At 41.6% G+C, this 12,042-nt stretch overlaps 1 protein-coding gene across 1 annotated transcript in view; it reads right to left on the bottom strand.

Annotated features, from left to right (window-relative positions):
- Positions 1 to 2,400: 2,400 nt before the first annotated feature.
- lrpprc (leucine-rich pentatricopeptide repeat containing) overlaps positions 2,401 to 12,042 on the bottom strand; it is a 49,712-nt gene continuing 40,070 nt past the window's right edge. The window contains exons 31-38 of the mRNA XM_034552212.1: positions 11,543 to 11,631; positions 11,234 to 11,438; positions 9,395 to 9,522; positions 9,145 to 9,260; positions 5,606 to 5,680; positions 5,360 to 5,444; positions 4,277 to 4,419; positions 2,401 to 2,687 (exon numbers count right to left, since the gene is read on the bottom strand). Coding sequence (XP_034408103.1) covers positions 2,616 to 2,687; positions 4,277 to 4,419; positions 5,360 to 5,444; positions 5,606 to 5,680; positions 9,145 to 9,260; positions 9,395 to 9,522; positions 11,234 to 11,438; positions 11,543 to 11,631 — 913 coding nt within the window. The 3' untranslated portion in view covers positions 2,401 to 2,615. The remainder of the gene's footprint in view (positions 2,688 to 4,276; positions 4,420 to 5,359; positions 5,445 to 5,605; positions 5,681 to 9,144; positions 9,261 to 9,394; positions 9,523 to 11,233; positions 11,439 to 11,542; positions 11,632 to 12,042) is intronic.

The raw sequence follows: 12,042 nt of genomic DNA, 5'->3' as shown, positions 1-12,042 counted from the left end.
AGCTTGTTTATTTGTGTCCTTAAATTCTCAGCTATCCTTTGACCTGGTCATTCGGTAACATGGTGGAGTCACTTGTAGCTGAGCCATTTCATAACAATGAATGCTATTGATAATGTGATTGTTTATAACACAAAGCCCTTAGAAATGGTTCTTCATGTGTAATCATGAAGGGAATATCAAGTGCATGTAACACATGTAATGATAAACTGGACATGTCCTCTGTGAGCTGTGGTTCATGACAAAAGTTCCTGGAGTTCCTTCTCCTGCATCTTAATTTGTATCCCAAATAATCTCTGCTGACCCTCTGACGTCAACCAGCACACAATCTTCATGGGGCAACCGACCAGTGTGTGTGTGTGTGTGTGTGTGTGTGTGTGTGTGTGTGTGTGTGTGTGTGTGTGTGTGTGTGTGTGTGTGTGTGTGTGTGTGTGTGTGTGTGTGTGTGTGTGTGTGTGTGTGTGTGTGTGTGTGTGTGTGTGTGTGTGTGTGTGTGTGTGTGTGTGTGTGTGTGTGTGTGTGTGTGTGTGTGTGTGTGTGTGTGTGTGTGTGTGTGTGTGTGTGTGTGTGTGTGTGTGTGTGTGTTATCTAAGGCTCGCCTCGACCTGGGTCAAGAGCAGCTTGCGTTACATGAAACAGGAATATGAGGCCGGGATTGGAGAACATAAAGAGTTCAGAGCCTGCAGATGTAGTGTTTCATCAAAATCAATGCCAAGTAAAGAAAGTATATTTGCAATAACAAATTAATACAACATACAAATTCTGCGTTCACAACAGAAAAGGGACATAATACAGTATACATATGAACAACTTTGATGTTGACTATTCTTCTACATCGCAATGCACAAAAGGGTGGAAAAAAATATTCAGATCCTTTACGTAAAAGTATCAATATCAAAAATGTTAATTTAAAAATGTGTCCACAATAATATCAAAGGTAAAATCACTCATTATGCACCATAATGGCTCCTATAAGTATTGTAGTACATGTAATATGTAAATGCTATTACTGAAGCTTTAACATAAAAATTGCATTTTAATGTTGAATGTTGTTTTTATTAATCTATTTCTATACTTCTGGATAGTTTGGTTGGTAAAAATGCGTGTGTACAATTTTTCTTTTGTAATTACTAACTTAAGCACTCAGATAAATGCAGTGGAGTAAATAGTAATATTTCCCTCTGACACGTAGTGTAAAGTAGCATAAAATGGAAATATTCAAGTAAAGTAAAACTACCTTATGAAGTACAGTTGTGAGTTACTTTCCACCACTGAGCTTCATGCAAATGTCAACTAATTGGAAAGTGTCTGAGTATTTTCAAACGGGAATAAAATATATAATAAAACAGTTCACCTCCATTTGTGCTCGACGGTACCTGCTGCACTGGAGAAAAAAAAAGGTTAATTGTACCTCTAAAATATATTTTACACCACACAAATATCAGAATGAATGTTGTACATTCTCAACATTGCCATAATCACTATTATAAGTAGTGCAGCGCACACTGTACTCATCATTTCAGCTCAGACAACTTATATGAATAGGAAAACCTTTGGATTTAGAAAGAGGTCAGATTAGAGGAGGAGGAATCTTTATGCCTCAGCTGTCGTCGAGGCGTTGGTGCTCTCTGTTGCAGCTCGTCAGCATAAAACATAAAGGACTTAAAACATTTAGATTCAAACATAAACAAACAGCAATACATGCTCCTATGCCATAGAGTGAGGCTATAAGGTGTGTGTGTGTGTGTGTGTGTGTGTGTGTGTGTGCGTACCCCTCCTGGGTCCATCTAATGGTCTCCACTCTCCAACCAGGTTGTCTCGTTTCATCTTTAAATCCCCATTAATACACAAATTAGGGATTTGTAGCGCACTCCCCAAACGCACACTTTCACTCTCGGCGTCGGTTCCCGACTAATTAATCTCCGTTTTGATCCACGCAAAGTGTCGAGGTGGCGCTTTTTTTTGGAGGGGAGAAGGTGAGAGCTTTTCTGCAGATTACACCGGCGTCTTACATTTTATGTTTGAACATTATTATGCTTACGTTACGTATTAATTAACGCTGATAAATAGCCGTGTTCACTAGAAGGAAAGACAGACGTGTATATTATGACTTATTACATACTGTACTATGACTTTTTCATGACATATGACTTATTTCTTATTTTTGCTGACCATATTATTACTTTTATTTTTTACATTTACTCATTACTCTGTTGACTTTCTGGCATACTTCAAATGTTCTATTCATTTTATGACATACTATGACAATACCATGACTACACTGACGTACATCATGGAGTTGTGAATGGGACACTTTAATGGAGCGGAGCCACTTGTGTGTAACTCTACCTGCTGAAGAACAGGTTTATTTAAACCAACAAATATATTTTAAACCACACAAACTCAGCTCAGAATGTGACATTTATTAGCATAAATACTTCTGTACATTCTCCACATCAATAATAATAATAATATTATCAAGAGCCCAGAGTATAATATCTAACAGTTGTAACACAATACTCAATATTTGATCTCAAACACTTATAAAAAAGAACAAAGTGAGATAGGGACGAAAAAGGTTTGGATTTGTAAAGGTCAGAGGAGACGAGGATGAATGTTTAAGCGTCCGCTGGCGTCTTGACTTTGGCTGCTCTCTCCTTCAGCTGGTCGGCATAAAACTTAAAGGACTCCTGGAAAGAGAAAGAAAGACAATTTAGCACACTGACTTTTAAAAAAAACAACAGAAAAAAACACTTTAAATACTTTGACTTTTTATTACATAGTATAATATTAAACTTCATGAAATAATACTATGAACTTTAATCAAATAGAATACTATGATTTTATTTTTACAAATGACTTTTTACGAGTGACTTTATTACATATTTTTTATTATAATGTCATTATTATTATGTAATTTATGAGATATGTGCTAGTCACCCATTCGGGTTTTGGTGATGTTTGTTCATGTTTGTAACAGAGCATAAATCATTTCATTGAAATAAAACCCATGTTCACTCAGATTATGGCATTACACATTTACATTATTTTCCACCAAGAGTTCAGGCAGATTTATTATGTATACAAACAAATGTGCTGATTGCGACACACGTTCTCTTAAATTACTTCAAAACAAATCTGTTTTTAGATCGTTTTGCTTTCCTCATTGTGTAGTAAACTCTATAGATGGACAGGAGGGAGAACCACAAAGACGGGTGGGTTTCTACCTGAGATGTGTTTATAAAAACTTCTGACTGTTCACCTTTCCCTCTCCTTGCAACTCCTCCAGCTCTCTTTTGCTTAAGAAACCCAGCAATCACTTAAATATCCTGACATCCAGTGAATAATGCAGCAGCTTCTCTGCCTTCATCCCTCTCTTTCTCCTTCTATCTTTGCACTGCAGGTGAGTGATGGGAAGGTAAGAGGTGGGCTTCATCCTACACCTGCCTCGAGGGGACAGTGCATTAAAGTACTGGGGCTGAGAGGAGTGTGTGTGTGTGTGTGTGTGTGTCCTCTGCCAAAAATAGAGCTACATCAAGTTACAAAATGTGCAATGTGCTGAAATGCTCAAAAACACTAGGCGCCAGAAACAGAGAGCGGCTATTGCAGTGACACCATCTCGGTTACACAATATCTGTACTGTGACCCAGCCACACACACACACACACACACACAGTAACAAACACAGGAGGCTCGCTGCAGGCCTGAGCGGGCAGACTGCTCTGTCACATTACTGTGGCACTCTCAGACCACGGCACACACACACACAATGGCACGCATTAGGATGCCAGTCGGACAACTGCCAGCACCAGTTTAGGGGGCTGCGTTTGTATTTGAACACAGATGTGTTCATAATATGTTGTTCATGTTTACATCAATATGGATAGGTGCGTTTGTGTCTACATAAACTTAATCCACCGTGTGCCGGTGGAACGTACGGTTGGGAGTGAAATCGTAGGACTACATGATCATGACATTTCACCTTAACTTTTTAGTTCAATAAATTAACCGAGATATTGAAGTTATTGTTCTAGTGTGAAGAGTATATGTATGTAATCTATAACGGCACAGATTATTGCACTAAAAATCGGTGTATTCGTCATATTGTAACATTTCTCGATACTTTTTACTTCACTTATTGTTTCTGACTACATGGTTGGAGTCTTTTTTTGGTGTTAATTTAGAAGTGGTTTGATGACAAAAACAGTACGTTCAGTTAGTTTCTGTCCAACGTGTGTGTGTGTGTGTGTGTGTGTGTGTGTGTGTGTGTAAGACTCACAGGGGGCTCAGTGAAGGGTACAGTCTCTCCTGCATCACGGTAAAGCACAGCAAGTCGTTTGAGTGACAGCTCGTCTATGACTGTCCCCTCCTCCTTTATCTGCTCATGCAGAGCCTTGGCTGACGAGAAGTCCTTATCCTGAACTGCAAGAGGGCGAGTAGAGAAAAAGGAAAGTCAGTGAATGAGGCAACAACCTAAAACATGTAAAAAAAACAATTATAATGCAAACATTTTGAAACAATAATCCAATACTGTCCAATATGTGCATGATCCCATGCGTTTACCAGAATAATACATTATTTCTAAAATGCTGCCGATTGTTCATGTTTAGCAAAGCAGACGGTGGAAAAGTAGAATATAGAAAAAAATAAAGCAAAATGAAAGTTTGAGTTTCACTGTTTTCAAAGACCATACATCTTCAGTTAACGTAAATAAAATGATTTCAAAATTAGAGATCTGGAATCAGTTACAAAATGGTGGAAAAGATGTTCCGTCAACTTGAAACCTCATGACTGTGCATCAAAGAGACAAAAGTGGAAAGTAAGTTCACTACCAAAAAAAAAGAGAAAGAAAAGCACAAGTTAGAAAAACAAGCGCAAAGAAAAGCCCTCCCCCTGTTGAGCAGAGCATAGCTAAATGTGTCCCCTATGGCTGCCTTGACCGGCCAGCTAGCTGGTGCTAATTAAATAGTCATGTCTACTCATCTCTGGTGTGACAAGGAACGTAAGAGGGGAGACGGGAGGGTGAGAAGGTGAAGGGGAGGGGAGGGGAGGGCATGAGGAGAGAGGTAAAATAAATTATGGGAGGAAGACAAAATTGAGGACAAGAAAAGACAGAGTAAAAAGGGCGAGACGGGGAGAAAAAAAAACTGGTTGAGTGGTGGACTGTGTTGCGATTAGCACGCTAGGCCAGCCAGGACAGCCAACTCATTAGAGGACATGTGTTCTTATAACCCCTGAATGCCTGTCTGCCTACACACACACACACACACCTTGACCTGATGCATTGTTAATGTGTCCGCCTGCTGCACCAGACCAGGCCTCTCTGTGTGTGTGTGTGTGTGTGTGTGTGTGTGTGTCTTACCATAGCATTTCATCAGGTACGGGTACAGAACCTCCTTCTCAGTGAAGTCTGGGATCAGGCTCAGCAGGGCCTTGATCTTGCCCACCTGTGCACGCAAACAATAATTTATACATACAAAAACAATGTTGATTAACTTGGACTTGGTCAGCACAATGTTTTCATTACTAACAGAAATCACGGAAACAAGTTCACAAATGATCCTTTAATGTAGATCCTGAAGAGATGAACCCTAACGTGTGATTGTACCTGTCCGGGACTCTGAGCCTTCTGAGCCAAGTAGGACACCAGCACTTCCTTCTGTTCAGCCACCGCGTTACAGCGCTACAGCAAGACAAGAGGGACAAAAGAAACGGGAGATTTAACACGAGATCATCTCGAAGATATTCAGACTCTCCAACCTGCGTGCTCCACATACGAACTGTACATGAACACGCATGCATTCAACTACTTGTAGCATAATTATGCTCTCTTGGTCACATCGAAGGATATATCCAGGCATCCTGGATCCATTTTATTCATATATGTATAGTATACACCTGTGTTTAAGTTAATATTGTCCAATATATCAGCATGTGGAGACACAACAATGAAAAGTGTTAATTAGTTATTCATCTGAATGTATAGGTCAATGACACTGATTTAAATAAATAACAAAAAAGCAATTTTGGGGCACTACACATATGATGTAATCTTTAAAAAAAAAAAAAAAGAGATCAGAAAGACTTCTGGACATTGAACCTGTGCATGACTGCTTATGATGAAGGCATGTCATGCAGGCATACATACAATATGATTGTGTGAGGGCAGGAGATGCATTAACGTCTGTGAGTGAGTTTATTCTCCTGGCTGAGCAGCGATGAGGTCCGATTACTAGCCAGTCGTAAACTAACGCGTTTCACTTCTCCTGCACCTCGTACAGAATTTAAGGCGAGTGGCATGTAAGGCTTTTAAAATCTCTCTCTCTCTCACACACACACCTTCTTTCTGAAATCACCACGCAGCAGAATGGCTTGAGTACAATCAGACCAACACTGTGCCACTTCACTCCACTTCGTTCACTCTCTCCTCTGTTATTTTTCCCACTCGCTACGCCGACCTCTCCCAAAGGCGACGCCACAACCGACTGGGCCTCCTGTCTCCCCTGCTCCTCACACATACTGCCTAAAAGCTCTGGATACCCAGGGAATGCCTCCTTTTCCTCAATGACCCCCGCCCCCCCCCCCCCCCCAGCGTCCCAACACACACACAAGCAGTTGCAGACGAGTTGGTAAAGCCGCTGCCTCACTGCTTCCCTCCGTCACCGTTTCACTTCTTAATGATGAACTTCCCTCACGCTCCCCACCGGCCTCACGGCCTTCTCTCCGGATAGCCTCATCATCATTATTGACTGCTCGCCTACTTAAAAGCTTTTCGGAGTTTTTTTATTTTTTATCCGGCTTCACTTATGACGCGCTGGAGGAGCCCGGCCGCTACCCTCCAGTGACCCTGGACGAGCGGCTTCCAGAAGGGGGAGTCGGGGAGAAGGAAACGGGCCACGATGAAGAAGAGGAGCACTCCAGTTTAGCCCGGGTCACATCAGTGGAGTCTGAACGCTTTAGAGCAGTGTTTGCAGTGCGACTATCTGACCGAATAAGCATTTGATCCTGGAGTTTTGTAGTATTTAAATGATCCTCCATCACAGGGTTTAAGAGGCATGTCGTCCTGAATACTAGCAGGTACCAGCAGGTGATTATCTGACTAACTCGGACCGGCTTTAAAAGCTAGTTACCATTTTCCGCTGCCTTCTAAATCACTTCTATTTAGTTTTTAGAACCATTGCCTCAAGATTTCTATCCATGTTCACGCTTTCTTTTTTTTAAATGTAATCTTTTGAATCTGACTGTTTACATAATGTCCGTAGAGCACTTTGAACTGCGCTGTAAGAGGTGCACGGCATACAAAAGAGGAATTGTATGTTTTGTACGGTACGGACATCAATTACAAAAGTGCATCCCACTTCCTCCTTCTGTCTCTACTTGGTCTTCTGATATGAAACCTGATGACAGACTTTTTCCTTAATTGTCCGTCCCTCTCACAGAGATAAAAGGGTGGAGAAAAAAAAACAAGACAAGATGCATATCAAGCAAGACGCATATTATAGCTTTACAATAATGTAATCCATAGTTTGTGTTTAAATAGTGATGAAGGCGAGAGTAGTAAGTAATGTATCTGTTCATTAACATTCATGCCAGTCAGACATCCCTGTTTAAAGATTGAGAGGGATAATCATTCGAGATTTCCTGGAGGAATGAAGAGCGGAGCAGACGCATGTCTCAGCCATGTTGGAATGTGTTTGTATTGATCTGCATCTTCCAGATTCCCTCATTGTTGGTCTGGTTTTGAACCGTTGAAGTTACTGACCCACTTGGTTTAAAAAAAAAAGAAGAAAGCAAAGTCAGGCCGTAGATCTTTCTTACCAACAAAGTACTGCATGTCTGCAATTTCTACACTTTTCTTTCCTGCGTATTATAATAATATTTCATAATGCAATGGTGTAGATTTACTGACCTTTAATTGCATATTCGATGCATCAACTACTCAGAATTGGTTGCATCGATAGCCCTTCGTACGATCAATCAAAAAGGTACTTTGATCAGACAATTTTATATGAATTTGATACATCCCAAAACTCCCAACAAATGTATGTTAGGGTGAAAATGTGAGCAGCTAACATTGTGTGACAACACAGATTCCTTTCATCATGTTTAAAAAGTGATGAAGTATGGTATGTGAGGGCGGTAAGCAATATATCTGTGTACATTAGTGCCACACATGCAACTGAATGACAGAGGGGTAAAGTGAGAGAGAAATAAAGGCTGAGAGAGAGAGAGAGAGAGAGAGAGCAGCGTCTTCATCTTCACGGCTTTGTCCCGAGTTTCTTGATCTCTTTTTGCTTCTTCGTCATCTGCATCCTTCCTCCCGTCTCTCACCCATCCAGCCTTTTCATATTCATGTCCCCAGGCTCAATGTAAAAGTCATTGAGCTGTAATGTATGAACTGTGTTAAATAAGTGAAGTGGTAGGAGGCCAATTTCAGACCACCAGACTCATTGGTGGAATGTGGGGAAGCACTTCCTGACATAAATGTGAGGCTGGATGAATAAGTCAACATCTCCATCATCACTTGGGTCTGACAACTGGACGAATGCATCACCAGGTCCCTTGTGGATTGTTTTTTTTTGTTTTTGTGCAGATTTTAATTACTTTGATGTAGTAATTTTAAATGTAGACAAGAGTGAGACACTCAAATAGAGAAGTGCCCACCGGGACAAAATGCTCCAGATGATATAAAATGTAGTTTAAGTGGTCACAAAAAGTTTTAAAAAAAAAAAAACATTTCAAAGCTTTCCTCACGGTGTGCAGCTTCGACCTAAATAAAGAGGAGTAGCGGCACATGGCTATCTGAAACGGAACAATACTCTCAATATGTTTCACTTAAGCAGATTGTTGTAGCTCCTAGTTCATTCAGAAGCAACCCTCACCTCCTCACCTCTTTGCACAAAGACAAAATGGAGAGGAATAAAATGCGTGAGGAGAAACAGTCTGACCTGAAAAACATGGATTTCTTCACTTCATGTTTAAATAGTGATGAGGAGAAGTGAGCGGTAACAGAAAGTAATGCATCTTCATGCATTTGCATGAATGCCGGTCTATTTCCCTCCCGTATTAATAAAAGTGCATTTCAACTCGGCCTTTGTGGACCACAACCACATACATCTGAAAACACACACACACACTCATACTCACAGCCAGCAGGAATTTGGCGTCCTCAACTTTGTCCATATCCAGCAGCTGGAGGAAGAGGTCTGAAGTTGGTCTGTAGCAGGCAAAATGGTTGGCTAGCCGCTCGGCCATCGCACTCACTGCAACACAGCATGAACACTTCACTCAACGGTCTCTGGTTTTATTATGCATTTTCTATTAGTCATTTTGCGTGTGGTTTTATATTTTGCATTTCTACTTCTTTCGACATGTCCACATTGAGTGTGTGTCTTACACTTGTCTAGAGCTTTGTCATTGTCATCTTCCAAGACCTTCCTGAAGATGAAGGATATACTGGGGCTCGTGCTGTTTGGTGCCGTGTAGATCGCCTCCAACATCTCCACCGCTGACTCCACGTCACCACTAAGGAGCGAGAGGGGGGGATACAGATTTAGTTCATTAGAGTAGATCAGAACACATGTACATGTTTAATATTTAAAACGGATAAAGAAAACTGGAGAATAAACTCTTTCCTCAGGATTAATAAGAAGCTGAACAGGTTTCTCTAATGATGATGACGACACACATCCTCGTTACATAAAGGGCACACTTCTTCCTGCATTGGCACTCATTGGATGTAAATTGTAAAATGCAACATGGTGTTAATTGCCAGAGATAATTAGCTGGGAGCAAAACAATAAAAATCTGTAATCAGCCAAACCATAGTCAACCCCTTTAAGTGCGATTTCACGCTTCGGGGGCAACACGTATAGATCAGATATTATATGAGAAACTGGCCAGATTAAAGAACAACATTTATTTTCTCCCACTAAGTGCAGACCAACTCTTTCTCCCCCTGATGCTCACACACACACACACACTCACTCACTCACACACACATACACACACACACACAGTGACTTGCTTTTCTGCTGAGGTTGCCTCAACCAAACAAAGCCTGCACACCAAAGCGCTACAAATCTAAAACAACTCAATCTGGCAACCCCACCTCGCTGCTAACACTTTACGCTCCCCCACAGTCAGCAGTCGTAATGAATATTTAACATACAGGGTGTGTGTGCGTCTCCGTGTTTGTATATGTGAGAGCGTCCAGCGGTGGGGGAACATATCTACGCTGATTGTTGCGACTGGGACCGTCTGAATAATTCAGCTGGGGGCCCCTCTAAATGTGGCGCTCCGCTTTCCCGGGCCCGCTTGCTTTTCCGCCCCGGCTCTTAACCAGTCAGCTTGACTCAGATACAGCGGGGACGCAGGTGTCAGAGCCGCTCAGAGCGCAGATCCTGGAGGTCAAGGTTCAAGCTGACAGGCCTGCGCCGCGATGGCCAATCGGGCGTGAGACCGTCTTGCTGTTCTTCACTTCCTGCTGCCGCTCGAGCTGGGGGACAGCGCTAATGCAGCAAGTGGCGCAATGAAAGTTTGATGCATAATGCGTTTTGTATATTTGTTCTCCGTTGTTTGAGAAGCGACAAAGCAGAAGTGGAAGATGGGCGTTTTCCTGACATTAAAAGGAAGCCATGAATAATCCTATTACTCTTGCGTTTCCTATTTGTATTTGACGCCCCGCTCGCACTGTAAGCTTTTACTTTAAGAGCGTGTCAACGCGAGTCTCGTCACACTCTGCTGCCGGTATTGCATTAAACTGTTTATCACTGCGTGCTGCTCAGTAGTAGCCACAAAGTTTACAAAATAGGAGAACAAGACTTCACGCTGGATTGCAAATTGCGTCAGATATTGAAATTATAATGTTTTGCTCGTGCAACATGCAGCCCAGCCCATCGACAGCAATTTGTTTTTCAGTTTGGTGTCTGCACTCAATTTGACTGTACGTACAGAGATAAGGTGATATGAGGACCACTTTCTCGAAACGTCAGATTTTGGGGAAATCTCCGGAAAGTCGCATATGTCTACTAGATGTGACTTAAACGCGATACGAGTTAAATCTCCTTTGTGTAAGATCTTTTAAATGACGCTGGTGGCTCAGTTTTAGCTCGAACTGAAATGAGACGATTGCATTAGTCAGAAAATTCCTTCACAAACTTTAAGAGCAATAACAAAAATAAAGAAAATACAGAAAACACAAGTTCAGTGATATAATTGCCATTTATGCACTTACTTCTTGATGTGTGCGAGGGCCATGTTGTTGACAAACACCATGCTGGACAGGTTGAGCGTCGTGCCGAGGCCCTTCATCAGTGAGTCCACTTCCTGGATCCCCGCCACGTCGCCATGGCTACCCAGGACCTGAACCAGTCTGGTGATGGCGAGCTGCGAGGGCATGTGGTTCACCTCCAGCATTGACCTCAGTTTCTCCAGAGCCTCTGTGGAGGAGTACAAGAGGTGAGTGTGTGAGAGAGAGAGAGAGAGAGAGAGAGAGAGAGAGAGAGAGAGTGTGTGTGTGTTTACCACCACGTCTCGTTCTCACCTTTAGACTGGCCTTTCTTGCTGTGTGTGACGATGAGCAGACTGTTGGCAATATCACTCAGAATGAATCCTGGCACGTGAGACGCAGCACTGAGAGACAGACACAAAAACGTTCTTGGTTTGTTATCAACGTTCCACTACTCACTTCTCATTTGAGACGATCTGTTGAGAATAACTTTCTTTCGACTGTTTTTTTAACTTGTGCTTCCAACGACGAAAACAAATTACAGATTATAGACAATGATCTCGCAACTGTGGTGCAACGTTGGCCAATGATTTTACCAAGCAGTCAACCTGGGCAATAATGCAATATGATAATTGACTGCCTTTAATCACATTGTGATGGAAAAATATATTGAGATAATATGATAGTCGTGTTCTCAAATTAAAAACAATCACATACCAACTAAAATGTTCACATCTGATTATTTGCACTAACGCTTTTAATTAAATGAGAACATTCTTTTAATTCACACAAAAGTATACAAAACAAAGTCGTTC

Source organism: Cyclopterus lumpus, chromosome 15, assembly GCF_009769545.1.
Source record: "Cyclopterus lumpus isolate fCycLum1 chromosome 15, fCycLum1.pri, whole genome shotgun sequence".
NCBI classification, from domain to species: Eukaryota; Metazoa; Chordata; class Actinopteri; order Perciformes; family Cyclopteridae; genus Cyclopterus; species Cyclopterus lumpus.
The sequence above is the reverse complement of the archived record's forward strand: the minus strand, read 5'-3'. Positions and strand labels throughout refer to the sequence as shown.